Source organism: Lipotes vexillifer, unplaced genomic scaffold (genome assembly GCF_000442215.2).
Source record: "Lipotes vexillifer unplaced genomic scaffold, Lipotes_vexillifer_v1.1 scaffold342, whole genome shotgun sequence".
NCBI classification, from domain to species: Eukaryota; Metazoa; Chordata; class Mammalia; order Artiodactyla; family Lipotidae; genus Lipotes; species Lipotes vexillifer.
In genome coordinates, this window is record NW_006786802.1 from 700080 (window position 1) to 727420 (window position 27341).

General features: G+C 51.8%; 1 protein-coding gene across 1 annotated transcript; it reads right to left on the reverse strand.

Moving 5' to 3' along the window:
• Positions 1-1134: 1134 nt before the first annotated feature.
• On the reverse strand, positions 1135-27035 carry MMP2 (matrix metallopeptidase 2). The gene is made up of 13 exons (XM_007459450.1): positions 26918-27035; positions 24132-24358; positions 23110-23258; positions 21930-22058; positions 21537-21710; positions 18624-18797; positions 17595-17768; positions 15535-15690; positions 14148-14283; positions 9921-10057; positions 8748-8907; positions 3973-4082; positions 1135-2469 (listed from the first exon to the last, which is right to left on the reverse strand). The coding sequence occupies exons 2-13, from the start codon at positions 24281-24283 to the stop codon at positions 2366-2368; spliced, it is 1755 nt and encodes a 584-aa protein (XP_007459512.1). The 5' UTR covers positions 24284-24358; positions 26918-27035; the 3' UTR covers positions 1135-2365.
• Positions 27036-27341: the final 306 nt, after the last annotated feature.

The window sequence follows — 27341 nt, forward strand, 5'->3', positions numbered from 1 at the left end:
AGGGCCTATCTGGACCTTTGTTGGTGGGGGTTAGGGGGAGGAGTTTCCCAGGACCTGAGATCAGTTGGTCAAGTCCTGAGTGGCTGAGAGGCAGATGGAGATGGTGAATGATTTATCTTTACTGGTCAACTGCTCACAGCAGGCTGGAGGCATGATGAGAATCTGACTCTGGGCCCTGGGACAGCTGCTCCTTCCAAGGTGTCCACTGTAGAATCTCAGAATCTTCCAACCCTACCAGATAGATGCAGCCTTCAGCTACTCACTTAACCTCTCTGAGCTTGCATACTCATCTCAGAATGGGAAGACTAATTCCTACCCCATAGGATTGTATTGGGTTGGCCAAAAAGTTTGTTTGGGTTTTTCCACACCACGCTACGGAAAAGCACAAATAAACTTTTTGGCCAACCCAGTAGTATCAGTTAAGTAAAATAATGCATGTGTAGTGTTCACAGAAAAGCACTCAAGAAATGGCACCTTTTAGGTATTACGTAGTGGAGCAGCTGAATTTTCTCAGTATTTAACAGAGAACCTTAATAACAACATATTACAGCCGTGATATAAAGTGCCCCAGCTTTGGGGTCTTCAAGTAGAGGGTGTCAGACCCTCGTGGCACTCTAGCACAGAAGGCAGTCTCTCCAGAGCCCTCAAGGACCGGAGCGATTGGGCAGGCCACAGGAGAAAAGAGGACTCCACCAAGGTCACCTCCAGAGACCTGTGCACTCATCATCCCCTTCCCTACCAGCCCCACCCTGAGAGGTCTGAAGTAATAGTCTATCGGAGCCAGAAAGGGCCCCTGAAATAACCCCAGGCCTTAAGTTTCTGTTCTGTAGCAGCTCCAGAATTTCTATATAGGAAGGGATTAAAGATGGGCAATCTGCTGGAGAGAAAGGTAAGGAGCTTACCCATTAATAGAAGCTGTGTTTAGAAAGCACACACATTTCTCCCCTAGCTGAGTTTACTTAGAGGGTTTTGGGGGAGGTGGAGGTTAATGCTGCTGAGGGAGATACTCAGCTTCCAGCTAAAGCTCCTTCTCTAGGTCATCTTTGGCCTTGAGTCAGGATGTTACCCAGTATCTATGGTATCCTGGGAAAATCACTTTTCTCCAAGCCTTAGTTTCCTTATCAATAAAAGTTGACTAATAATATTCTCCCTTCTTTACGTTGCTATAAAGGTTAAATGAAGTGATGCACGTGAAGTGCCTGGCATATAGTAAGCATTCTATTAATGGAAGGGGTATTACTGTTGTTCACTGTTACTAGTATTAGAATTGGTGTTATTGTCAACGAAGAAACTGAGACTCAAGAAGAGAGGAAACCTTGAACAAGGCCCTGCAATTAAATAACAGAAACGCTGCTGTTCCAGGGCTCTTTCCACGGGGCAGAGGGACTCCAGCTCACCCACCCTGGGTCTCTCGCTGTTTATTTGGGCATCTTTGTGACCTTTCCAGCATGTGTTACCTGTATGCTGCAGGGAGCGGAGATTTAGACTTTCTAAGTTTCCTCTTCTGGCTGGGGCTGGGGCCCCTCTCTAGTCTCTGCTAAAACAGCCGGCCAACACGGCCACTCAATCGGTGTCTTTATTCATACTCGTTGATTTTTCCCACGGGGAAACTGCTGAAGGGAGAGGGTGGGGGAGAGCTGGGTGAGGAGCCAGGGTTTGGTTTTCCTCCATCCAGTGGAGTAAGTGACAGAGGAGGGACATACTAAATAGAGTGACCAAGGGGACCATCACTACGTGGGCTGAGATGCATCGTGCAGTGACTTCAGATAACCCGAGTCCTTCTGTCAGGAAATGCAATTTCAAAGTGGAAAAATAAAAAAGATCAAAACAAAAAAAACACAAAGTGCATACAAAGCAAACTGCTAATGTAGGGACGGTTCTAAGGCAGCCAGCAGTGAGAAGGCCAGGTGTCTGGCGTGGCCACCGGGCCGTGCCCCTCTCCCACTGCCCCATGCCAGGCCAGGCTGTCGGGCCACCAGTGCCCTCTTCAGACAGTCTCTGTTGGCTCCAAGGGTGCTGTAAAGCCACAGAAGGTTGTGGAAGGAGAAGAGCCTGAAGGGTGGCAGCACCAGGGCAGCCCAAGACAGGGCTGCATTGAGAATATCAAAGCATCTCTTTGGGGGTGGCTCTGGAGGGCTGGTGAGGTGTGGAGGGGGAGGGGCACCTGGGACGGGTACAATCAGGACCTTTCTTGGAGCACAGGGCAGAGCCACTCTGTGGTTTCTTAAGTTACCAGGTGGGAGTGAGGATGCTGATTAACTACAGAGCTGAGGGCTGCCAGGCCCATCCGGGTCCTTCCCTGGTGCTCAGGGCCCGGTGTGCAGAGAGTGATAGAGAGGCAGGCCCTGGGGGAGGCAGAGACAGCTCAGCAGCCCAGCCAGTCGGACTTGATGCTTCCGAACTTCACGCTCTTCAGACTTTGGTTCTCCAGCTTCAGGTAATACGCGCCCTTGAAGAAGTAGCTGTGACCTGGGATGAGAAAGAGAAGAGGCCGTGACCAAGCCATCCTCAGGCATGACGGCACAGGGAAGGTTCCCGAGAGCTTGACAAGTCTGCTTGCTGTAAGGAAGAAGCTTTTAAATCACAGGAGAGAAGAAAAAAAAAAAATCACAGGAGACCCCTGTGAGGCTGGAAGAAGGGAAACGGCTGTGGAATTATGCTCTCCGAGTCTTTGTTTCTTCATCTTTAAGATGTGGATAACGATACCACCCCTTAAGGCTTCTGAGGATTAAATGAGATGATATACGCTATAATTAAGATAAATAACAGAACTCCACTGAGCACAAGCTCCAAACTAGGCACTTTCCTTTTCCAGAGGTGGCAAACCAGGAGGCTGCTAGCCCCATTGGGCCCACAGATTGGTGTTATTTAGTTCACACAAGTTTTTTGTTTCATTTTGTTTTGAATAACTGGCCAACATGTAAACATCTGGAAATTTCATATGAAAATACAAGATTTCTCACTTCCTTTTAAAAGAGTTAGAATATCTAATAACACTGCTTCCCTTTTCTTGCAGGGCAGAGATCGCCAGAAGCCGAGAAGCAACTGTCCCCTGAAAATGAGCCATGTGCTCTCTGGTGCTCCACAGACCCCACTACTCCCTACTGTCTGCCTTGCCTGCTTCACTTATTCATGCCACCAGCTTGGCCCCTGTGGGCTTTGGAATTTCTTACTCCTAACATATATGATCTCATTTTCTTCCTTTCAAACCCTGGCATATAGTAGGTGCTCAGTAGACGTTTATTTCTGAAGATAATCTTTAACCTAGCACCTGATTGTATGCTGCTCTCTCCTGGACATGTAAGACCTTTAGCCCCTGGAGGTCAGGGCCATGTGCTTAGCGTGTGATAGGAACTCAAGAAGCATCTTTGTGAAATTTAATTGAAATCTCCTCTAAAAAGCCAAACTGGACTCATTTCCAGGGCCCTAGAGACCTCCCAGAAGCCTCCTCAGGAATATGGTTTCCAAACTCCAAACTCTATCCCTCGCTGGTTTGGTGTTTCATTCAGCAAGGGACCAGGGACAAATTGAGCCGATGGGATATCTCTGCCACCTCAGCAGCAGGGCCTAACAAAGTTTGTGCTGTCTCAAATGGAGCCATCCTTCTGCTAATGGGAAGCAGTCACAAGGCCTCTTGCGGAACCCAAAAGGGCTTGGATCAAACCCCAGAATGAATCCAGGGCACTGAGCCCAGGTTTCTCGCTCCCAGCAGGCCTCCCGCCCTCCCTGCTCCCTGGCTCCAGGCTCTGCAGCTGTGAGGGGCCTTTCTGGGTCTTATTGCCTGGAGCCAGCTGAGTGAGCAGAGGTCAGGGGTCTGGATGCCTTCCCAGCACTGGGTTGAAGGGGCTGGTTTGTTTTCCCGGGGCGCCGCATGCTTTCCTGCACAATAAGGGAGTGTGTGCTTGCGAGGAGCAGGGACCTGGCTGGGGGGCAGGGAGTCCTAGAAAGTGGACAGAGGCCTGGGCAGCTCACCCCCGCCCTGCAGGTCCACCACGGCATCCAGGTTATCAGGGATGGCGTTCCAGGCATCTGCGATGAGCTTGGGGAAGCCGGGATCCATTTTCTTCTTCACCTCATTGTATCTGCAAGGAAATGGCCATGGTGAACCTGTGGGAATCCCTAAAGGCCAGCCCTTTCCCAACTTGATGGGAGGGCCAGGATGATGGCTCCTGGGTGAGCCTGGGAAGCCAGACCTAGCCCTTCAGGGAGGCCACTGACTGGAGCTGAGGGGCAGGGAGTCAGACCTGGGTAAATCCTAATTCCACTACTCACTAATTAGGTGACTTTGGACAGTCCCATGAAAACAATCTTGTGATTACTGCTCACGTTTAAGCAGTGTGTTACCCACTTTCCATATACTTTCTCAATCCTTTCGACAACTCTAAGACACAGTCACTACCATAATACCCATTTTACAGACCAGAGGCTTAAAAAGGGCACCCAGTTTCTAAGTGGGAGTCCAACCCCAGCCTGTCTGGCTCAGGGCAGCAAACTGCTCTCTGGGCCTCAGTTTTACCATCTGTAAAATGGGTTATAATTAATTTAATGTATTTAATTAACACATATGTGAAACAGAGTAAAACATGCAAAGTGCCTATCCCAGTGTCTGGTACTGGGTAGGTATCTGGGAAATGTTAGTTCCCTTACAAACTCTGATCCCTGCTGCAGTACAAACAGCACTGGCCCGGGAGCCCAGAGACAGGGTCCGGCCCCATCACTGCCCTTCACAGCTCAGCTTGGACAAATACTGCTTCTTCACCTGTCAGGTGGAGTTGACAGTCCACATCCTGGGCGATGATCTTGGCTGGGACAGTGAGGTTACAGTACAAGGTGGTGTGTGAACCCAAGCCCTGTCAGTCACAGGGCGACTTCCTGCCACCTCAGTCCCAACTGCAGTTCTCAGGGCAAGTCGTTATCTTGGGCTCTGCCTTTAATTTGTGTAAATACCTTGAGTATTAGTTGGCGTATTCTTCTTTCTGGCTAGCAACATCTGTGTCTTTTTAATTTGGAGGGAGAACTTTTTAAATGCTGGGGTTATTTTGATTCCATTGCTTCTCCACTTACACTCAATATATTTATTATTCTGTAAATATTTAATGAGCTCCCACTATGTCGCTGTGGATATTGTAATCAACAAGATAAAGTCTTGCCCTCATGATGCTGATTTTCTAGATAGATCTGTGTTTGAATGCCATCCCGGTGACAGCCAAGCATCAGCCTCATAGCTGACTCTCTTCTTCCCCACAGCCAGCCTGACGACCTCCACCCCAGATGCCAAAAACAGCTTCCTCTCTGAGTCCCCTTCTACAGGGGTCTTCCCCCTCTGCCCATCACCCTCAGGACTGCCAGAAAAGCCTTCCTAACCCCAGTTCTGTCATGAAACTTCTTGCCAAACCTAGCATGCTTCCTCATGACCTGGGGTACCAAAACCAAGTTTCCCAGCTCAAAATTCTAGCAATCCATCCATGTCACCTGCACTGACCTCCCAAACTACATTCTCTAGAGTGATGATGGCTGAGAGCTATGTGTCCTTGAACTTGCCCTCATTTCTTTCTCACTCTACCCACGGAAGGTAGGGACAGCAGGAAGCAACCCCATTTGATGGATGAGGGAACTGAGGCTCGGAGAAGTGAACCAATTGGCTTCCAAGTTCTTTTCCTCCAGGAAGAATACAGCATGGAGCCATCAGAACATGTTGGCTCTGAACAGAACCACACCTTTTCACATTCCTCTCTGTCCCCAGAGCCTCCTCTGGGAGCCTCCTTTCCTGCTCGCTGGTACACTCTTTTTTTTTTTTTTTTTTTTTTTTTTTAATTAATTTATTTGTTTTTGCTATGTTGGGTCTTCGTTTCTGTGCGAGGGCTTTCTCTAGTTGCGGCGAGTGGGGGCCACTCTTCATCACGGTGCGCGGGCCTCTCACTATCGCGGCCTCTCTTGTTGCGGAACATAGGCTCCAGACACGCAGGCTCAGTAGTTGTGGCTCACGGGCCCAGTTGCTCCGCGGCATGTGGGATCCTCCCAGACCAGGGCTCGAATCCGCGTTACCTGCATTGGCGGGCAGACTCTCAACCACTGCGCCACCAGGGAAGCCCTGGTACACTCTTTTGAAAGGTTTCTGTGTGACCCTCTGAACTTCTCCCTTCTGGCTGTAGAACTGCAGTGCAGAGCAGGTGTTAAGAACACAGACATCGGGCTTCCCTGGTGGCACAGTGGTTTAGAGTCCGCCTGCCGAGGCAGGGGACACGGGTTCGTGCCCCAGTCCGGGAAGATCCCACATGCTGCGGAGCGGCTAGGCCCGTGAGCCATGGCCGCTGAGACTGTGCATCCGGAGCCTGTGCTCCGCCAGTGGAGAGGCCACAACAGGGAGAGGTACGCGTACCGCAAAAAAAAAAAAAAAAAAAGAACACAGACATTTGTGTCCAAGCTTTTTCAAAGGTATATCCTTGAGGCACTTCAGCCTGAGTTTCTACACTTAGAAAATGGAGCTAATAATAGCATCTACCTTAAATGAGAAATACAGGTGAAATGCACAGCCCTGGGATGTGGTACAGGTCCCATCACAAAAGCCATCACTATTTTATTTGTATGTGTTTATGTCTCTTCCCCTCACGATATTTAAGTTCCACCAGGCAGAGAGCGACTATTTCTTGACAGCTGTCTTCCAGCACCTAGGTAATTGCCTGGTACATAGGTGATATTGAATATATTATTGTGGGTTTAGTGGAAGCTTCTAGAAGCAAGGGCTGAGCACCCCCTGGCATGACTTAGGGTTTGGCCAATCTGGAAGCAGGTGCTCGTCCTCTGTCATTCTGGAGCGCTCTCTCCTTCTCCAGAAAGGAGGCCTGGGCATCGGCAGACTCCACCAGGACCAATGTCTCGGGCTCAGTAACTATCTCTCCTGGGAAAAATATCTGTCTCCTTTGGAAACCCCGCCCAGATCCTCCAATAGATATTTCAGTTCTGCTGCTTTGAAGGAAGATTCACAGAACTTCCTCTGTAGAGCAGGCTGTCCATCCCAGATCCAGGCTTTGTGAGGTGGGCTTGCTGTGGAAAAGGACTGGGAAGCAGATAACTCTGCCCAAAACCCAGCAAGGTCCACAGCGTGAGCATCAGTGTGTGTGTGTGTATGTGTGTGTGTGTGTGTGTGTGTGTGCGCGCGCGCACATGCGCACGCATGGACACGTCTGTTCTCATATGTTTACATTCACCGTACGTACTGGACGGTGATTATAAATGTCCTTTCAACACCATGATTCAAAGACAAGGGTTCTATGATTCTGCTCTGTGAGGCTGGGCCTCTTGCTGTGCATGATTCTAAGATCTGGAGATTCGGAGTGCCTACTGTGCCGAGATGCCCTTCCACAGTATGTGCGTGTGCCTGAGAGTGTTCTGGAGCCTGTGGGCAGAGTGCCTGCTCCGTGGTTTCCTGGCTGACTGTTTCCTTTCTTGAGGCTTGAGATATCAATCAGCTTAAGTTGCTAAGTATCTTAGCAATATGTCTGGAATTCCACCCTGCCACGGCAGCCTGGGACATAAACAGCTCCTGAATGCAGGGCAGCTGGGGGCGGGTGGTGGGGAGGAGACGCGAGGAGAGAGGCCTTGGGAGGGAAGCAGGATTGTTCCAGGGGTGGCAGACAAAGGTCCAGATGCAGCCACGGGAGGAAACATGGGGACGCTAGGAGGGAAGGAGGAAGACCACCCCTCCCCCACCGACCCGATGACCCTGAGGGTACAGTGCAGGGGGCCCAGGGTTAGAAGCCAGAAGAAGCGGTTATAATCCTATAATCTGTGGCCAACACACTTGCCTATAAATAACTTAAGACAAGTTGGTTCATTTCTATGGACCTCAGATTCCTCACCTAGGAAATGTGAAGATTTAAAATCAAACTCCTGAGGGCTGGGCTGCCTCTCACTAACCTTTCCTGGTGATCAGGCTCCCTGAACCTCAGGCCTGACCGTGGCCTCTCAGAATCAGATCCTTCCCTTTAGATGAGCTGGAGCAGAGAGCTACCTGCTTCCACACTGGCCCCCCGCCAGCCTGTGCCCACAGCTATTGAGCCTGTGGCAGATGGGCCAGAGGGTGCCGCTGTTTTCAATAAGGCTGGATTTGGATGCTGGCTCCAGTGGACACCCGTCTCAGTTTTCATCCTATGTTTGCTATCTGCCATCCCTGCCTCCACCACCCCCATCTCTTGGGACCCCACTATCTCAGGTATAGTGTAGAAAGTGAAGAATGTTCTCTGGGAGCCAGAATTCCAGGGTTTAAATCCCAGCCTGCCACTACTTGGCTGTGTGACTTTAAGCTAGACACTTAACCTCTCTGAACCTCTTTCTTCACCTATAAAGTGGGAGGAATAGTAATAATAATATCCACCTCATAAAGCCTTTGGAATGGTGTCTGGCACATAGCATCAGAGTAGCAGCTATTATCTTTATTTTTATCACTCCCTTCTTCAGTGATTCACTCTAAAATATGGGGCTCCAGACCAGACGGACATGGGCCCAATTCAAAGACTTCTGAGAAGGGAAAGGAGGATCTAACCAGAATTGTACCAGTAATGTGCCCAAGAATAGCTCACCCTTTGGTGACTTTTCAGAGGGCCAATAACCCTGGCAGATTAGGGACCAGAGAGGGGGCATCCATGGTCCACCAGCCTCCAAACTTAACCCAGGAGGCTCAAAGCCCGTGTCTTCTCTCCGTCCACGCAGCTGGTGGTGCCGCTTTCCTTCGCACCGCCCTCCCTTACCTCCAGAACTTGTCTCCAGCGAAGATGTACGTCTTCTTGTTCTTGCTCCAGTTAAAGGCAGCATCCACTTTTTGGACATCAGGGGGAAGCCCCAAGCTGGTCAGCGGCTTGGGGTACCCTCGCTCCAGGGTGCTGGCTGAATAGACCCAGTATTCATTCCCTGGGGTGGAAGAAGAGGGTGGGCTGGTGGCAGGTGCTGGAGGCTGTTCCTCCCACCATCCATCTGCCAGGGACCCCACTGTGGCCTTTCTCAGCAGGGACACAAGTTCTGCCCAGTTCCGCATTCAGTGTCCGGAATCAGGGTCCACATATAAGGTTTTACAAATCGGTTATGGAAGGTCCCTGGCCAAGAAGGTAAGTGGGAGTGAGTCCTAGCCTGGCTCCACTTACCAAGCCAGAGACTCTAAGTGCCACACCTGTTGTGAAGAGGCACCTTTTTCTAATTTGCACAAAGGTCCCCTGTGAGCCAGCAGCTGCCCTCATCACTCTGGGCTGGAGGAGCTGGGAAGCCGGCTGGTGGAACATGCACCCGTGGTGCTTCAGCGCCCCCGGGAAGCCACCCCTGGGCCTCCACCACAGCCCTTCCTGAGCTCCCTCATAACAGCCTGTTTTTCTGTCTCCCCCACTAGTTCATGAGCTCCCTGAGAGCAGGGGCTGCACCTCTGGCACATGATAGGTGCTCGAATAAAGATTAAATGAGGAGGGTTTCCCAAATGTTACCCATGTGACCCTACCTCGGTGATTTTTACCACTTATATAGAGTCTCCTCATATTACTTAACTCGAATTAACGTTTTGCTTTCAAGGAATTCATTTTGAAGTCTATAGAAATAAATTTAAACATTAAAAATGAAAACAAATAGGTGTTGAAAAAATTCTAATTAAAATTGTCATCTGCCAAAGGCACTAGCATTAGGAAAGTGTTAAAGACACCAGAACTAAAGTGTCATTTTCCCTCTGGAAAAGGAATCAGAAGGATTGAAAAGGGATTAAAAGGTTATTGAAATGGTCGTTCTGTGGGCCAGTGCTAGTTGATGCTGGGTGTCTGAACCCATCTCCCAGATGATGGTTGAAAGAGTGGATCCATAAAGGGGAGGGAACACCCACCAGTGCACAGGAATCACGGTGCAGTGCCGCCTGGAGCCCAGGGCCAGGCAGTTCCCCTCCCACACACCTGCAAAGAATACAGCCTTCTCCTCCTGTGGGGCCTCGTATACAGCATCGATCTTTTCCGGGAGCTCAGACCAGAATGTGGCCACCAGCAGGGGCCCCATGGGCTTGTCACGTGGTGTCACTGTTCGCCAAATGAACCTGGGTGGGGGAAGGGGACACAGGAAACCAAACCTTCAGTCACTCTGCAGTTGTAACCGCACATGCCTCTATAAGCCCTCTCAGAAACATCTCTGGATGATCCCCTGGGAGGCGGGGAGGTAAGATCAGAGAAAGGGTGGAGAAAGACTGGAGAATGGGCAGAACCCCCCCTGCAAGATGCCAGGGCTGGGAAGCAACCTTTTGCTCGCCCACCTGCTCCCTCCTCCAGGAAGCCTTCCCTAACTACTTCTGTCCCTTACTGTGTTCTCCCTCCTCTGAGCCTCTTAAAATCATCAACACTGAGTGCCCAGAAGAGTAGTTTGATTGTCTGTTTTTTTAAGTGTCTTATCTTTCCTGTCAGACTCAAAGCCAATTCAGGCAGAGGCTGATGGCGATGAAAAGTATTTCCTGAATTCAAATGATGGATTCAGGCACTTTGGCAGGAGTAGTAAAGAGCCATCGTTTATTGAGGGCCTACTAAGTGCCAAGCACTTTATGTGGCTTGTAAAATGTCAATTTCAATGTCAATATTTTAAGATAATATGCACTCTCAGTGGTCTACCCAGCATCTATTATCTTATTTCCCTATCATCCTTCCTCACAAAATTCCCACATTTATGGCCCCTCCTTTCCTATAGGTGGACCCAATCCCCATTCTGATGAGTTTAAGCTACAGGTTCTCAAAGTGTGATCTCCAGACCAACACCTGGAACTCATTAGAAATGCAAATTATTGGACCCGACTCAGGACCCATGAATCAGACTCTCTGGGCTTGAGGCCCAGTAATCTGTGTCTTAAGAGCCTTCCAGATGATTCTAATGCATGCCAAAGTTTGAGAACCACTGATCTAAGCCTATTGGAGCTTAGCATTCCCTGGCAACTGTTATTGATTCAGCAGTGGCCATATGTCCTATGTTGGCACAATAAGATTGAACACATACACTTATATTTCACATCTGGAGATCTGTCTCTCTCTTTCTTTTCTGCTGGATGTTTGCAAGGAAGTTTATAGCCCCAGTTGCTACTGGCAGCCATTGTGTGACCCTGAGGGACCCAGTCTTAGGATGAAGACAATGCCAAGCAGAGCAGTGGACGAAGACATCATTGAATCAGTGACCCTCTTTCTGCCCCTGGAGGCAGCCCTACCCCTGGACTTTGCACCACGTGGGAGTAATTTCTTTCCATTGTTTAAGCTGGTTTCAGCTGGGATTCTCTGTTACTTGCAGGCAAAACATCCTGATACAGGAAAGTATCACAATCCTTATTTGGCAAATGACGCTCAGAGAGGTAATGGAATTACCAGAATTCAAATCCACATCTGACTCCAAAGTCTGAGTTTAATTATCCTACAATACTGCCTTTCTTGTCCCCCACAATGCCTAGCACCAATTTCTGCATATGGTCAGAGCTTAAATTTTTTTTTTTTTTTTTTTTTTTTTTGTGCTACGGGGGCCTCTCACTGCTGTGGCCTCTCCCGTTGCGGAGCACAGGCTCCGGATGCACAGGCTCAGTGGCCATGGCTCACGGGCCCAGCCGCTCCGCAGCATGTGGGATCTTCCCGGACCGGGGCACGAATCCGTGTCCCCTGCATCGGCAGGCGGACTCTCAACCACTGTGCCACCAGGGAAGCCCAGAGCTTAAATATTTACTGATTAATTCAAGGAGTCCGTTAAACACTCATCAACTTCCTTCTGAAAGAAAGTGTGATGTGTCAGGCCAGGGATGGCTCCAACCTGGGCCTAGGCACTGCACCCTTTCCCAACTCTGTACTCAGATCTGCACGTGTGGTCAGGGCTTCTTTAGGGAGAAGTGCTCCAGACCAAGGGTGGTGCCGGGGCACGGGGCCCCTGGGCTCACCTCTTCCCCAGCCCTATAATGGGGGCTGCAGGACAGCACTGACATCTGTTGGTACACGTCCTGGTTTGGGCATTCATGGCCTGATGGACCTCACTTCTCATTGCATTTTGGGTCTCATCTCGCTCTGTATTCTTGCCCTCTCTCTCCCTACTGGCATCCGCCCCCCGGCACCTAGCCCAGTGCCTGAAGCAGAGGAGCCCCTTCACAAGAGTTTTTGGAACATCTTCAGCCTCACCAGGCTCTCCCGGGAAAAGCCAGGAACTTTCACATCTCTACGGCTTTGTTCTTGCAGTTCCCTCATCTCAAACACGCTCCCACCCTGCCAGTCCCATCTCGTCCATCCGCCTCTGCTTCTCCTTTAACGTTTCCCCTTGAGCGTTGCTTCACCTGCAGAGCTCTTCCTTCACTTGGACGTGTCCACAAAGCATTTCACTAATGTCTCTTGCAGTCACATCTCTTTCATTCTGCCATGTCTGTCCTCTATGCCTCTATTCCCTAAACCAGACTGGGGGTGCTCAAACTTTAATGTGCATCAGAATCACTGGGGAAATTTTTTTTCTTTTTTGGCTGTGCTACATGGCTTGTGAGATCTTAGTTCCCCTACCAGGGATTGAACCCAGGCCCTCGGCAGTGAAAGCTCAGAGTCCTAACCACTGGACCGCCAGGGAATTCCCATGGGGAAATTTTCTTAAATGCAGACGCCTGGGACCCATTCCCAGAGATTCCAGTCAGAGGGCCTGAGGGTGAGGACAGAAACCCACACGTTTAACCCTCACACTCTAGGTGGTTTCTGTGTGGGAGATCCACTGACCTCTTTTTGAAGACACCGATTCAGGCATTAAGCAGCCCCTCCACCTCTGGAACAACACCTTGCACCCCCAGCTCCCAAAGCCTAGCAAAGGATTTGGCACAGTAGATGGCAAGTAATTATTTGTCGATAATAACAACTAGTATACTTGAACGAACTTAGTCTGTGTCAGGCACTGTTTTAAGCACTAAACTCACCTAATCCTTACAACAGCCCTGTGAGATAGTTTGGAATATTCATCCCATTTTAGAGATGAGGAAATTGAGGTTAAAAAGAGATACACAGGGCTTCCCTGGTGGCGCAGTGGTTGAGAGTCCGCCTGCCGATGCAGGGGACACGGGTTCATGCCCCGGTCCGGGAAGATCCCACATGCCGCAGAGCGGCTGGGCCCATGAGCCATGGCCGCTGAGCCTGCGCGTCCGGAGCCTGTGCTCCACGACGGGAGAGGCCACAAGAGTGAGAGGCCTGCATACCGCAAAAAAAAAAAAAAAAAAAAGAGATACACAATTAACTTGCCTATAATCATGCAACTGGTTAGTAGCAGGTCCAGGATTCTAACCCAGGCAATCTGGCTCCAGAACCATTCTCTCAGCTATTATGCTCTATGGATGGACAGATGGATGGATGATGAATGGCTTAATGATGGATATGGACAATGGATGATGGATGGACAGATAATGGATAGATGGATGGATGATGGACAGATAGATGAATGGATTGATGGATGATGGATGGACCCTTTAATGTAGTCCTAGATTCTGCCTGCCTTTAGGATAGCTGGGTGAGTCTCAGCCCTGATGGATTGAGTCGGGGCCTTTATTTATAGCACGAAGGACACCACTTCTTTCTACTCTGTGGTTACTTGCTCCCCATATATAGAACATTCTAGGTCAAGGCCATTCCAGAAGAAGGCCTGTTGTAGACTGGATTATTGTTCCTAATTCTTTCCTCCATCCCTAGTTTAGAAGTATACATCCACGTGTGTTGTCACACGACTATGCAGTACCATCCCCTAGGGTAGGTATTGGGCTTGGCCACGTGATTTGCTTGAGCCAGTGGAATATTCTCAAACATGCTGAGACTGAAGTCTTTAAATGTGCTTGTGTGGTTTGATTTGGCCTCTTGTGCTCCTGCCATGTGCCACAAGTAGCCGCTAATCCCAGGAGAATGAGTGACACGCAGAGCATACCTGAGACCAAACTGCAGCACGAAGCCAAGGCACCTAGTAGACCCACAGACTAGGAGAGGGCACAAGAAATGCCTGTTGTGGTAGCCACCAGGATCTATCTGACACGCAGCAAAAATGGTCTCATACAGGCCATTCTGTGAAGCCCACAGTGGGATCCTTGAGCAAGAGATGGGCACGAGAATAACGGAAAAGAGGCAGAGGGCAAGGAGGACAAGAAGCAAAGATCCCGCACTTACCGGTCCTTGAAGAAGAAGATCTCCCCACGGATCTGAGAGATGCCATCAAAGACGATGTCCTGTTTGCAGATCTCAGGAGTGATGGGGCCCAGTGTGGGCGTGGGACCGGTGCCAGTGTCAATGTCGGGGGAGGCCCCTGGGGGAGGACACCTGACCTCAGACTCAGACTCTCCCCAGCTCCAGGGGTTCTCCCTACCAGGCTGAGCCCCGAGGCTGGCCCACCCAACCTGCGAAGCATCAGAAGAATAGTATTCTGGCCTCGGTGTCAGCCCAGGGAAGACGGGGGACGAGGCCTGGACTTGGAGAGGGGAGACTGAACAGAAACCGGAATCCTGTGGCCCTTCGCCTTTTACAAATGCTCTTCCCTGACATCCTCAGAATCAGTCCTCTCTACATCCCTAAGAGGTAGGCATCATTATTACCCCCATTTTACAGATGAGGAAACTGAGGCCCAGAAAGGTTGTATATGACTTGCCCAAATATTTAAACCCAAAGCTCATGTTAGTAAGCCCACAAGAGAGTCACGGCGGTCAGAGGGGATACTCGTGTGTCCAGCACTGGGGGTGTGGCACCTCCTTCACTCCTTAGGATAACCAGCCGCAGTTTAGAGATGAAGAAACTGAGTCGAAAGAGGTAAAGACCGGCTCCATCTTTTGAGGCTGGTGAGTGGCAGAGGCAGCACTCGAACCCACAGCCTCTCACTCTACTGCAGTTCTTCCCCGAGTCCAGTGTTCCCCACACTTCATCACTCCAGAGCCAGTTTCATGATTTCAGCTTTGTCCAGGTACCACCAGTACTATTATATATTTACTTTTCTTTTTCTTAAATGGAGTTACTTTGTAAACTCTGGCCTCACTGTAAGCATTAATATAAATAAAATCCCTAGTTTCAGGTACTAGTTGCATTGATCCTATTACGTGTTAAAATAGAAGAAACGTTAGGAAGACTAGAAACTTGCACCCCCGTATCACTAAGGTCATTCCAGGCACGGGGGGAAACTCTACCCTGTGTTTAGTTAATTCTCCCGGATTCTAAACCTCACTTGGATGCATAAACCTGGTTGATCTTGGGCCAGAGGGTTACCTTTCTCAGACCTCAGTTGACCTGCCTAGAAAATGGAGAGCCCATTTCTGCCCCGCCTGCCTCACAGCATGGCTCTGGGGAACCAAGTGGGGCACAGACACTGGTCTTATTTGGAAAGGAAAGGGCTGTCCAAGGGCCCCCTTGGAGAGTTGCTCTGACACACCCAGACCAGGTTAACACTCCTGCCCTTGTCTCCTGCAGTCCTAGACAAATGGGACCTGGATGGTTCCACTCCCTGGGCCTCCATCCCCAGTGGCATGACCTCCCCAGATCCCTGCCCCAGGGACCCCAAGCTGAGGCTTACCATAGAGCTCTTGAATGCCCTTGATGTCATCATGTGACAGGCGGAAGTTCTTGGTGTAGGTGTAAATGGGGGCCATTAGGGCTCCGGGATCCTCTGAGTGTTCCAGCCCCATTGCATGGCCAAACTCATGGGCTGCCACAAGGAACAGGCTGTACCCTGAGGCCCGCAGGGAGGGGAGGAGGGACAGAGAGACAGGGAGAAAGATGAGAGAGAAGTCAGGCCTGGCCCTGGCGATGGGGACATTTGAGGACATGCCCATGGTGGAACTGAGAGCATGGAGGTGACATGTACTGATTTTTCCTTCTCCCAAGAATTCTGGGGTTAACAGACCATGCCTATTGTTTTCAAGGAGAGTCAACCGAAGTCCGCTTGTCCCTTTCCAGGTGGGCTGCACGTGTGCTATAAAGGGGAGCACGTAGCATCGGCAAATCCTCTATGTAGAGTCCCATTTGTTAAAAATCCTGTTTCCTGGCTCTTTGTTTCTCTATAAAGACTAAGGACAAAACCTGCTCTGTGGGTTCTCCAAAGAGGTAACCCCTGGGCCCACCATTTCTGCTCCAGGGGAAGCAGTAAGAAGATTCTCACTTGGAGTCGTTGCCCAAAAGCTCAAGCCAGACAGTGGGCAAACCCTACTGTCACACCCTGTTGTGTATTGAATTGTGTCCGTCCAAACCCCATGTACCTGTGACTATGACCTTACTTGGCAATAGAGTCTTTGCAGATAAATTAAGATGCAAGTTAAAATGAAGCCATACTGCAGTAGGGTGGACCCTTAATCCAATGTGACCCATGTCCTTGTAAGAAAAGAAGATACTTAGAGATGAACATATAAGGCCAAATAACAACAGAGGCAGAGATTGGAGGGATACAGCCTCTAGAGGGAATGTGGCCTTACCCACAGCTTGATTTTAGACTTCTAGATGACTCTAGAAGGGCAAGAGAATACATTTCTGTTGTTTGAGGCCACCTGGTTGGCGGTACTCTGTTATGGCGGCCCTAGGACACTAATACACCGCCCGCCGGGTGCACACCTGCTCTGGAGCCTTAAACCATTCTGGCAGGTGGAGAATCCCACCTTTAGGTAGAGACTGCAGCAGGTAAAATCAGGATATGTGTTAGCATGGCACTTGGTGGAGGATGAGAAAAACTCCTTTGGCCAGCCTCTGTCAGCTGGCGTTCTCCAAGTTCCATCTCATTGAGAGTAAAAAGAAGAAAAGTAACTTAAAGAGAGGCTGACCTAATTCTGGCTGGCCCAGGACCAGCACGCTCACCTGGCCATCTGGGGCCTTGAACCCAATGACAGTGGGCCCTGCAGCCTAGACTGGGCACAGTGCCCCCAAGGATTCTGTTCATTGCAATGACCACACAGTACGGTCATGACCTGTCTCCTGGTCACTCTCTCGCTCCAGCCTGTGAGTCCTGGAGGGCAGAGAACTGTCCCAGGTAGCTGTGTTTTCAACATCCAGCACTGACGAGGACCCCTCCATTCACAACTTGGCAAAGGATGGTGCCCGTGGGGCAGGAGGGCTGTGGACGCTTCCCCGTGCTGCATGGAGGGTGGGGAGAGCAAGGATGAGACTCCTCCTGTTTTCCTCTCTTCTGCCCACCTGGCTCCCTGAAGGCAGCTCTCTGTTGGAGTGAGAATGCCTCGCAGGAGAATCATCTCTCTGGGGCAGGGCTCCCTGTGCCCAGCATTGAGACATTTTGGGGTTTGACAGCCCCACCTGGAGGGGTACAGATGTGGGAGGGAAAAGCAGCATCCCCTCGGGAAAGCTGGTTCCCACCCAGGAATCGGGTACTGGGATGGACGGGGTCTTATTTCAGAGGCCATGTCTCTGCCCGGAGAAACAAGGCCAAGGCAGGGACACTGTTTCCACGAGGAACGGACAGCATCTCTGCCAAGTGGGCGGGTCTGTTGTGGGCAGTGTCTCTACCAGGGAGGTGGGTGTCTGGGGGGCAGTGTCTGTGGCTGAGGTGGGTGGGGACTCTGGAAGATTTCCAGCCCAGTCGCGGGCGGGGTGGGGTGTGCAGTGTCTTTGCCCAATGGCCAGGGCTCCTACCTTGGTCAGGGCAGAAGCCCCACTTGCGGTCATCGTCGTAGTTGGCCGTGGTCGCACACCACAACTTCCCATCGCTGCGGCCGGTGCTGGTGCAGCTCTCGTGCTTGTTGCCCAGGAAGGTGAAGGGGAAGACACAGGGGGCACCTTCCGAGTTCCCGCCCACAGTAGACATGGCTGTGGGGTTAGGGACATGGGTCAGCGGGCAGCGAGGGGTCTGGGGCCACCGCCAGGGAGCAATGATATGATGCGGCCATTAACAAACCAGGCTTACTGAGTACTCGTTCAGTCCGGGGCACGCGGTCAAGTGCTTTACACACTGCTCACCCGCTTGGCCCCCTCCAACAGCCCTGTGTGGTTGGGACCCTAGGTTACCCCCCATTTCATGGATGGGGTGACTGGAGCTCAGAGAGATTAAGTAACTTGCCTGGGCACATGCTGCTAGGAAGTGGCAGGGCTGGGATGCAAACCCAGGCAGCCAGATTCCAGAGCTTTAATTAGCCTCCCATGGATGGGACCACAGCGGCTAGAGGCAAAGGGGGCTGGGCAAAGCTGAAGGTGTCAACACGTTTCCCGAGACCGGGAGCTCCATCACACACGGTCTCATGGGAGACCTACCTGTGTCTCCTGCAGAGAGCAGGGACTCAGCAAATGTCTGCTGAAGGAAAGAAGGAAGAAAAGAAGGGAAGGAGGGAGGGAGTCCTCATTGAAAAGCAGAGACCAAGGAGATGCAGACTAAGACAAAGAAAGGCAGGCAACAGAGACATTGAGATCAGAGAAAGGAAGAGACAATTGCCAGGGAGGCTGCGAGAGTGCGGGTCGTTCAGAGGGTCCTGGGTGGACCTGACATTAGATATCACCAACCGATTCAGCTGAACTGGCTGTTGGTGCACAGCGTCTGTCCTGATTTTGGTGTCTGTGCTGGACCAGCTGCTACACACCCTGACTAGCGCCCCGGTCCTGGGGAAAGGAGGTGGGGACAGGGCTCCCGTGGGCTTGCTATCGAAGGACAGGGAGAGGCGTGACACCTACCGGTCTCGGGGCAGAAGCCGTACTTCTTGTCACGGTCAAAGTCCTCGGTGGTGCCACACCAGCGGTAGCCATCGGTACGGCCCTCCGTGGTGCAGCTGTCATAGGATGTACCCTGGAAGCGGAACGGGAACTTGCAGGGCTGTCCGTCGGCGTTGCCACCCATGGTGAACAGGGCTGGGGTGCAGGAGAGAGGGGGAGGGTGCGAATGTGAGGGAGACCGCCCACCTGCCCACGGGTGGGCACCTGCATGGGCGCAGAGCTGGCTTGCTGCCCACCTGCCCGCTCATACCAGGGAAGTTGTAGCGTTGGTAAAACGTTAAAAAAACATATATCCTGGCTGGTAAACTGCTGCTCCTCTGAGCTCCCAGGGTGTAATTACCCCTGCCTACACGGCCAACCCCATCCTTCCCCTGGGACGTTATGGACGGCCCCCTCCACACCACCAATAAAATAGTTAACACCTGGCACACAGTGGGGCCCTCAGATCCCTGCGCCAGCCCCAGGGTCACTGTCCACTCTGCCTGGTTGTTGCCCACGTCCCTGTGGATTGCTAAATATATCATCCATGGTGGGCAGGATGGCAAGAGTCTCTCCATTTGATAGATCGGGAAACTGAGGTTTGCAGAAGCTGGTTCCAGAACTGCTTATGGTCATAGAAACGGAAAAACTGGATGAGGGCTGTAACTGAAAACTACAAAACACACTTAACCGCAATCTCTCCCTTCCTCGGTCTGTCACACACGCTCGTGCACAGAGAGAAAGCTTCACCTCCTTTCAACCCCAGGCCCTTTCCTGGATGCTGCAGTCCCTGCACGAGGGAGGAGGACAGGAGAAGGAGGGCACGACAGGGAGGTGGTGTTTTGGGGGACCTTTCAAGACACGCCCCAGGCTCCCACTCTGCCCTCCCCAAGACATGGGCCATGACTGGAGAGTTCAGGGCAGACAGTGGGATTAAGAGTCTGGGCTTGTCTGTCTTGGGTTCTTCCCCTGCTCCCCCATACCCTCATCCACCCTAAAGCTACAAAATGGTGTGTCTTTGGATTTGCCAACTAGCAAAACCACAGTGCGTAACAAGGACCATCTGTGCACTCCGGCGCCAGAGGTGACCTCACCAGCCCCCGTTAACTCCGCCATGGCCAGAATTGAGCCCAGTCCGTGGCGCCCCCAGCGCAGGTCTTGGGGCCCCATACCCTCACTGCTCCTGTCTCCCCAACCAAGTGACCTCCTGCAACGCCAGAAACAAGGGGATGAATGGAGGAAGTAACACTGAGGCCAGATGCCTTGGTGACCTCAAAGTGGGAAAGGCAATTGTTAAATATATCATCCACGGTGGGCAGGATGGTGTTAACCTCAATGGAGGCCAGTCTCCACCTCCGGCCTTCCATCAGCTGCATTTCTACCACCCAGGAAGCCCCCATCTCCTCTCAGATCCTGCCCCCAAAGGGATGGAGAGAAGCAGACGCTGACTCAGCAGTCAGGAGGGGCTGAGTAACCAGAACCTCTGCCCCAAGACCCAAACACGTGCATGTCGTGCGTACTTGCATCTGGCTAAAGACCAAATCAATGGCTAATGTTCAGGGCAGGGAAAAACCCTTCCCTAACTTATGAATTCCAGCTGTTTCTACTTCTATTATCAAGACATTCTGTTCTAAATACAGGGGTTGACACATGGGAGGGTTAACGCCATCCAAATCCCTACCGGGAAATGCAAGATACATTAGATATTTTTGGTTTTAAATATTTCTGACTTACTGATGGTCAATGCCTTGAACTCTTACTTAATACAAAGTATTGCGTGCACTTTGGTACCAAAAGCGTAAACAGGAACACAGTTAACCAGGTCTTTGTTTTTTTCCTTCTGTCAACATGGCTGGTACTTAGGGTTCAGTTGCAATAAAGTCACAGAGATTCACAAACATGTAAAATTACAGCCAAGAAGACAGAGGCATCTATAGATCGAGGAGTCTTTATGGGATAGTGAATACTTTAAAAAAGTATTTTAAAAGGTTTTGGACTTTCTCCCCTTTTCCCCAAACTTTCTCAGCTTTCAATCTCTAGAATCATTAAACACAATGACTTGATAGAGTATGAAATACGTATGCTGTCCTTTTATGATTTCTGATTATGAAGTGTGTCAAGGATAGATAGATGAAAAAGGATTGAGTGTGTATGTCAACACTCTCACCTTTTTAAAAACTTTTCCCTCTACATTGCTTCAAAATATCTGAAGCTTATGTCTGAAGCACTGACAAAAAGGCACACACAAATACTGCGTCGAACCTAATGCCTTTGCCAAGACACAGAGATGCAGCCACAAGCAAAGACAGATGGAGACCAAGAAAGGCAGACGCAACAGCTCCCAGACACCCACACCCACACCCACACCCACACCCACACACACACACACACACACATACTCAGAATCCAAATCAGAACCAGAAGTGATGGCTGAAATTCCCCAGGTTGGCGTCCCCAAGCCAGGCTGGGTACCAGGCCTTGGTGTCTGAGTCTTGTCTCCCAATCCCACTGCTAGGTTTCTCATCTACCCCCAAGCCTCTCCTTATGCCCTTGAACCTCCAATCCTGCTGGAGGGTAGAGAGTGGTTCTCTAGAGATCCACTGGGCATTTTAATCATTCTAAGTTCTTCTAACGCGTGTTAGCAAAAACTAATTAGTGCATCAAACTGGTGAGTTCAAAAATATTATTACTAATGATAAAACTTAAAGAAGAAAAGGAATTGAATTAATGAAAGTATTAACTGAATAACGGAACAGACGAGAGGGGCACAGTGATGGCTCAGATCAGGACATGGGGCCTGAAGGAAGTTGAGGGGACACTGGTTGACTGGCAGTGCCAGGCCTGGGGAGTGTGGAGGCCGGGAAGGTGGAGGCCTGGGGCCAGGAGGACACTCACCTTCATGGGGGCAGAAGCCGTACTTGCCATCCTTGTCGAAGTCGTAGGTGGTGGAACACCAGAGGAAGCCGTCGCTGCGGCCCGTGTCCGTGCAGCTGGTGTACTCCTTGCCGTTGAACAGGAAGGGGAACTTGCAGTACTCCCCGTCGGCGTTCCCATACTTCACGCGGACCACTGAGGGGCCACACAGGGTGGAGGGTGAACCTCTCCAGGCCTTTCTTTAAAGACCAGGATTGTGACTCACCAGGGTGTGTGACCTCCCTCCCCCTCCCATCTGAGCAGATGGAGGGGTCCGCGGTTGCCAGGGAAGCCAAAGTCCTTGTTGCTAGGTGACAGGAAGGCATGCAGAGGACCGGCGAGGAGGCTTGGGCATGTGGATGGTCACTTTCTTACCTTGCCCTTCTCCCAGGGTCCAAAGCTCATCGTCATCAAAGTGAGAGTCTCCCCCAACGCCAGGGCCTGGGGCGAAGGCGTGAGCCAGAAGCCCGTCTTTGCCATCAAAAGGGTACCCATCTCCATGCTCTGAAACACACTGGATCTTAGCTTCTAGCTACCCCGCTGGGCACTGACACCCAAGCACACGCCATCCATGGTTGGGGCCCTTTAGCCCACCTAGCATCTGTCCCCTTCCCTTGTCCTGTTGGGTTATCCAGGACTGGGGACACAGTGAGTCTAGAGTATTGCTGACTTGACTGCCACCATCCTATGGTCTACACTACTCCCTCAAGTCTACACCGCCTTCAGAATCTCTGCCACCAACCTTCACTGTCTACACTACTGCCAATGACAGTACAGCTATCCACACACCTACACTATCATACCAGTCTCCTCACCACCCACCCTCCTTGTCCACAGTGTCTATACCATCTACCCTCAATCCACACTGCTCTCTCTTAGCCATATCACCTCCCTTCATGTCACACTATCCCGTGGCCACAACACTAACCCTCATAACCGCTTTGCCACCCAGGGCCACATGCCTACACTGTCTCCTGTGCCTGTGCCACTTACCCTCATCACATACCACTCACAATGTCTACACTGCCTACCTTCGTGTCTACACTACTGTCAGTGTTCCTACCCCAACACACACGGTGCCCTGGACCCTGGGTTCTATTCCACTTACTGTCATGTCTACACTGGTCCATCTGACCCACTCTCATATCTAGAGTTCCTCAGTGTCTCTGAGTGTCATCCAGTAGAACTTCCTGCCATGATGGGAATGTTCTTTGCCCAACTTAATAGTCTGATGTGTCTACTGAGCACTTGAAATCTAACTAGTGTGACGGAGAAACTGAATTTCAAATTTTATTTAATTTTAACTAATTTAAAAGTAAGTAGCCCTACGGATCCAGGGACTACCATACTGGACAGGAGATGGGGAGCCGTATGTTTTCAGGTTCACACCGCCTCCAGGGAGTCACGTCACTGCCTTCCCATCAACGCGGCTCTCCAGTGTCTGCATCTTCCACCCTCCTAGCTAAGCTGGAAAGGAGTCCCCTGTGGCTCTCTGATGTCTGGATCGCCCCCTTGTCTCTGCGCTGACCCCCCTGCTGGCCCCTCTTCTGCCTACCCCAGCGGCCAAAGTTGATCATGATGTCAGCTTCTCCGTCATGGGTCCGAGAAAACCGCAGTGGAGTCACATCACTCCAGACTCGGAAGGCACGAGCGAAGGCATCGTCCACTGTCTCGGGGTCCAGATCAGGGGTGTAGCCAATGATCCTGGAGGTGGCAGAAGTGCACGTGAGTGTGCACGGGTATGCAAAGGAACGTGAGCGTACCTATGCATGTTGTGAGTGTGTGCGCAAGGGTGTGTGTGTATGCAAGTGTGTGCATACATGGGAGGGGTGTGTGCGTCTGTGTGCACGAGCGCGTGCATGTGAGTGTGGATGCGCAGGCAGACAACGTGTGTGCATGCTGAGTAGAGCTCCCTGGGAGGAGAGCCCGCCCAGAGTGCCTTGAGGTCCGGCGGTGCCTCAGATCAGCCTGTTATCTTCAGGCCCTGCCTCAGGCGTCTCTTCCCTCCCTCTGGCCGAGGAAGAAGGATGGGGGTGTAGATAGTGCATTACGGGACGCAGCACAGAGACCTCATCCTCGGGGTCCAGCGTGAGCCGCACGGAACGGAGCCCGCAGCCCAATTAACAACCAATTATAACAACTCTATAATACAATAAAAAAACCCAATTAGCAGCCAATCATCGAGTTCCCTTTACCCGCCCCAATGACCTCATCTGATAATAATAGTGACTAGCATTTATTACACTCTTACTACCCGCTGGACACTGAAAGCCCTTTATACACATGATCCAGTTCCCAAGCCGTAAGTAAGGCTTCGTTTTAACCCCATTTGGCAGATTGGAAAGCCAAGGCTCAGAGCGCTGAAAAGGAAGGAGTCCAATGCCGCACAGCCAGTAAGCGTGAGACTCAAGTCCTGGTCTGTCTTATTCCAGGTCCTAAGAATTCCGCATGCAAGCTCCTTAAGAGGCCGAGTCCTCCCAAGATAGCTCGCGGGTCCCCGGAGCGGGGAGGCAACGCGCAACGAGTCGCGGTGTCCCTCGGCCCAGGGCCCTGCCTCCCGCAGCCCTGCCCCGGCACCTGTAGGTGATCTGGTTCTTGTCCCACTTGGGCTTGCGGGGGAAGAAATTGTAGTTGGCCACGTCGGGGTTGCCGCAGCGCGGCTTCCGCATGGTCTCGATGGTGCCCTGGTCCAGTTCACCCGTCTGGGGCAGCCCGAAGAACTTCTGCATCTTCCTCAGCGTGTCCTTCAGCACGAACAGGTTGCAACTCTCCTTGGGGCAGCCATAGAAGGTGTTCAGGTATTGCTGGAAGAAGTAAGCACCCCGGCACAGGCAGCCACGTTAGGATGGCAGAGTACTGATCAAAGGAGTCAGGGACCCAAGGGCACTGGGCGGAGTCCCAGGTTCCCAAACCAGCTCTGTCACCCACTAGCCGAGTGACATAAAAGCCGTAGAGAGCACGGCTTGGGAGCACATGTTGAGTGCTTACTATGGGCCCAGGCACTAACGTCAGCTTGTGTTAACTCATTGAATGCTCACAGCAACTCGATCATGTAGACAGTCCATCATACAGGAGGAAACTAAAGCACAGAGAGGTTAAGAAACTTGCCTAAGATCACACAGCTCACAAATGGCAGAACTGAATTTGGACCCAAGCAAACTGGCTCCAGAGGCCAGGCTAAGAACTGTACCTCTCTACCGCCCCTCTATACCTCCATCACCTCTTTTAATCCACCAAACTGCTGATGACATAGGGATTACTTTCCTCACTTTTCTTTAAAGAGATTCAAGGGCTATGTGCCTGAGCTCTAGCAGCAGTCAGTCCTGGGTTCAAATCCTGAATCTGCCATTTCCCAGAAGAAAACAGTCCTGTCCTTCAGGTCCTGTGCAGCAGGCTCTGCCCAAACGGAGGCCAAAACCAAACAGGCCCCTGCAGGGCATCGGGGACCAATCAGCTCACTTATTTGTTGAACAAATACTTTTTGACACGTACCAGGTGCCAAGTCTGGTGCTAGTGCTGGGGGTCAAGTGGTCAGCACGACAGATGTTTCTAGTCTCTAGGGTTCAAATCCCAGTGTGGGGAGGCTGATGGACCACAAATAAGTGAAAAATTAAATATGGGATAGGAATGGTGGGAGAAATCAGGAGATCTCATTACTGGGGCCCTAACCTTGTTTGAGAGGGTAGTTGGGAAAGAAGGAATAAAGGGTATAATAATAATAATGATAATAACAATATAATGACTAATACTTATTGGGCACTTACCATGTCCCAGGTACCCTTCAAAGGGTCTAAGATTACCTCTCCTCGAACCCCAAGACAGGTACCATTATTACCCTCAGTTTACAGAAGCAGCTGAGAAAACTTAAGTCACTTGCCCAAGATTTACTAGGCCAGTTGATTCGTGCACCCCCAGATGTGAGGCCAGGCAGACTAAGTTCAAAGCCTGGCTTCTCAAGCCCCGGTCCCCACTGCATTGCCTCTGGGCACCATGGACTTCCATATGCTGTAGAAAGCATGGGGACCCAGGTAGCTTTGTCAGTGCTCCAAAGCTCCACCCTCCCCCTCAGCCATAGCCCCCTCATTATGCAGACCACCTCCAGACCCTTGAGAAAAATAGCCCCCTAAAAATGTAAGGTCTCCCAACCCATTTGTCCAGAGAAGGCAGGGACCTAGATGCTGGAAAGGGGGCAGGGGTGGTGTCACATCCAGAGAAGGGGCCCCCCAGGTGACCAGGGGGCACGAAGATCCTGTCCTGGGCAGTTCGGGGACCACGCTGAAGGAGAATAGGGGCTTTCTAAGGTGGCTGAAGCAATACGTGGCAGATGTCTTGTGCGCTGGAAAGAACATCTTGAGGGGTCCCCAGCCCGAGGCGCTTACAGGGCGAGGGGGAGTGTCCTTCAGCTGCCCGCATCTCTGCTTGTGCAATGTGGTGGCCTGGATGCCCCTCTGGCCAGGCGCGCGCGCCCCCGCGCGCGCGCTCGCAAAACAACATCTGAGCCGCAGCTCGGAGCCCCGCCAGGAGGGAGGGCTCCCTGGCCGCTCTCCGACCCCAGCCGGCCTCAGTCCGCCCCCGCCCCACGCGCCAGGGCCCTCGTGCCGCCCCTCCCTCCGCCCTGCCGGCCAATTCTCTCCTTCTGTCCTCCGACCCCTCTGGAGAAGTTCGAGGAAACTTTCTGAGGTCCAACCCTTGACCCTCCTTGACCAACTTGCTCATTGAGCCACTGGAAAAAGCGCTGTCCTCTTCCCTCCTGCCCCCAATACTTGCCAAAAGGTGCCGGGGAGCGGTTTGTCCAAGGCCCCTCTCCAGATGTGTACCAAAGGTTCCCAGGCGTTTGCCAAAGTTCCGCTTTGCCCAGAGCTCCCACCCTCACGTGTGCAAAAACGTATCCAAATTGTGTGCCAAAGGCCCCTCTTCTCTAAGTCCCACAGGGGTTTAAAGGATCCTCCACCGTTTGCAAGAGACCCCTTTAGGCTTTTTGCCAAAGGCCTAGCAGGACGCTGGCCAACGGCCTCGTTAGCCAACCCCCCAGATGTGTCCAAGAGATGTATACAAAGCCGCCCCCCTTTGCCAAATCCCGGATACTAGACCATGTCCTTACTATTTGCAAAGGGGGCCCGTTCCAGCGGTTTGCCAAAGCACCCCCCGCGCCCCCCGCTGTGTCCCGAAAGTTGCCGAATTGGGCTTCTACTCTTACCACAGCTCCCCACCCCCTCCTCCTGCGAACCAGACCACCCCATGCTGTTTGCTGAAGCCCCTCCCCCACGCTCTGTGCCCTCCGTGGGGATGGGGGAGGGGTGGCCCTTCCTCCACCTCCGAAGTTTGTCTAAACTCGGTTGGATGAGGCTCGCTTCGGAACTCACCACAGCCAACTCTTTGTCCGTTTTGGGGGCGACATCTCCAGGAAACTTGATGATGGGCGACGGCGCGGCGGTGGCGCGGCCCAACAGGCAGCCCAGGACGCAGAGCGCCCGCAGGGGGCCGGGGGGTGGCTGGCTCGGTGCGTGTGGCCGCGTCGCCGCCTGGCTGGCGCCTGCTCCTCCGCGCAGCGCTGCGCCCCCAGGGGCTGTTCGACTCGGTCTCCTCAGCTTTGCCCGGCTCAGCGGCGCATGGTCCGGCCCCCAGCCCTCGCCGCCGCCGCCAGCTCTCGCCGGTCCTGGCAAAGCCTTTGTATGTTTAAAGCCCCAGATGCGTAGCTCCAGCCACCGCCGGAGGAAGTCTGGATGCAGCGGAAACAAGGGAGGGCAGCCGCCAGATGTGGCCGGCTGGGCTGGGAGGGCGCTGGCA

Coding starts and splice junctions, on each gene's coding strand:
- MMP2 (XM_007459450.1), bottom strand. CDS start 24,283: ATGCAGAAGTTCTTCGGGCTGCCCCAGACGGGTGAACTGGACCAGGGC. Junction 23,259..24,131: donor AAGAACCAGATCACCTACAG/GTGCCGGGGCAG, acceptor TGCCACCTCCAG/GATCATTGGCTACACCCCTG. Junction 2,470..3,972: donor GGTGGACCTGCAGGGCGGGG/GTGAGCTGCCCA, acceptor TTCTCATCCCAG/GTCACAGCTACTTCTTCAAG.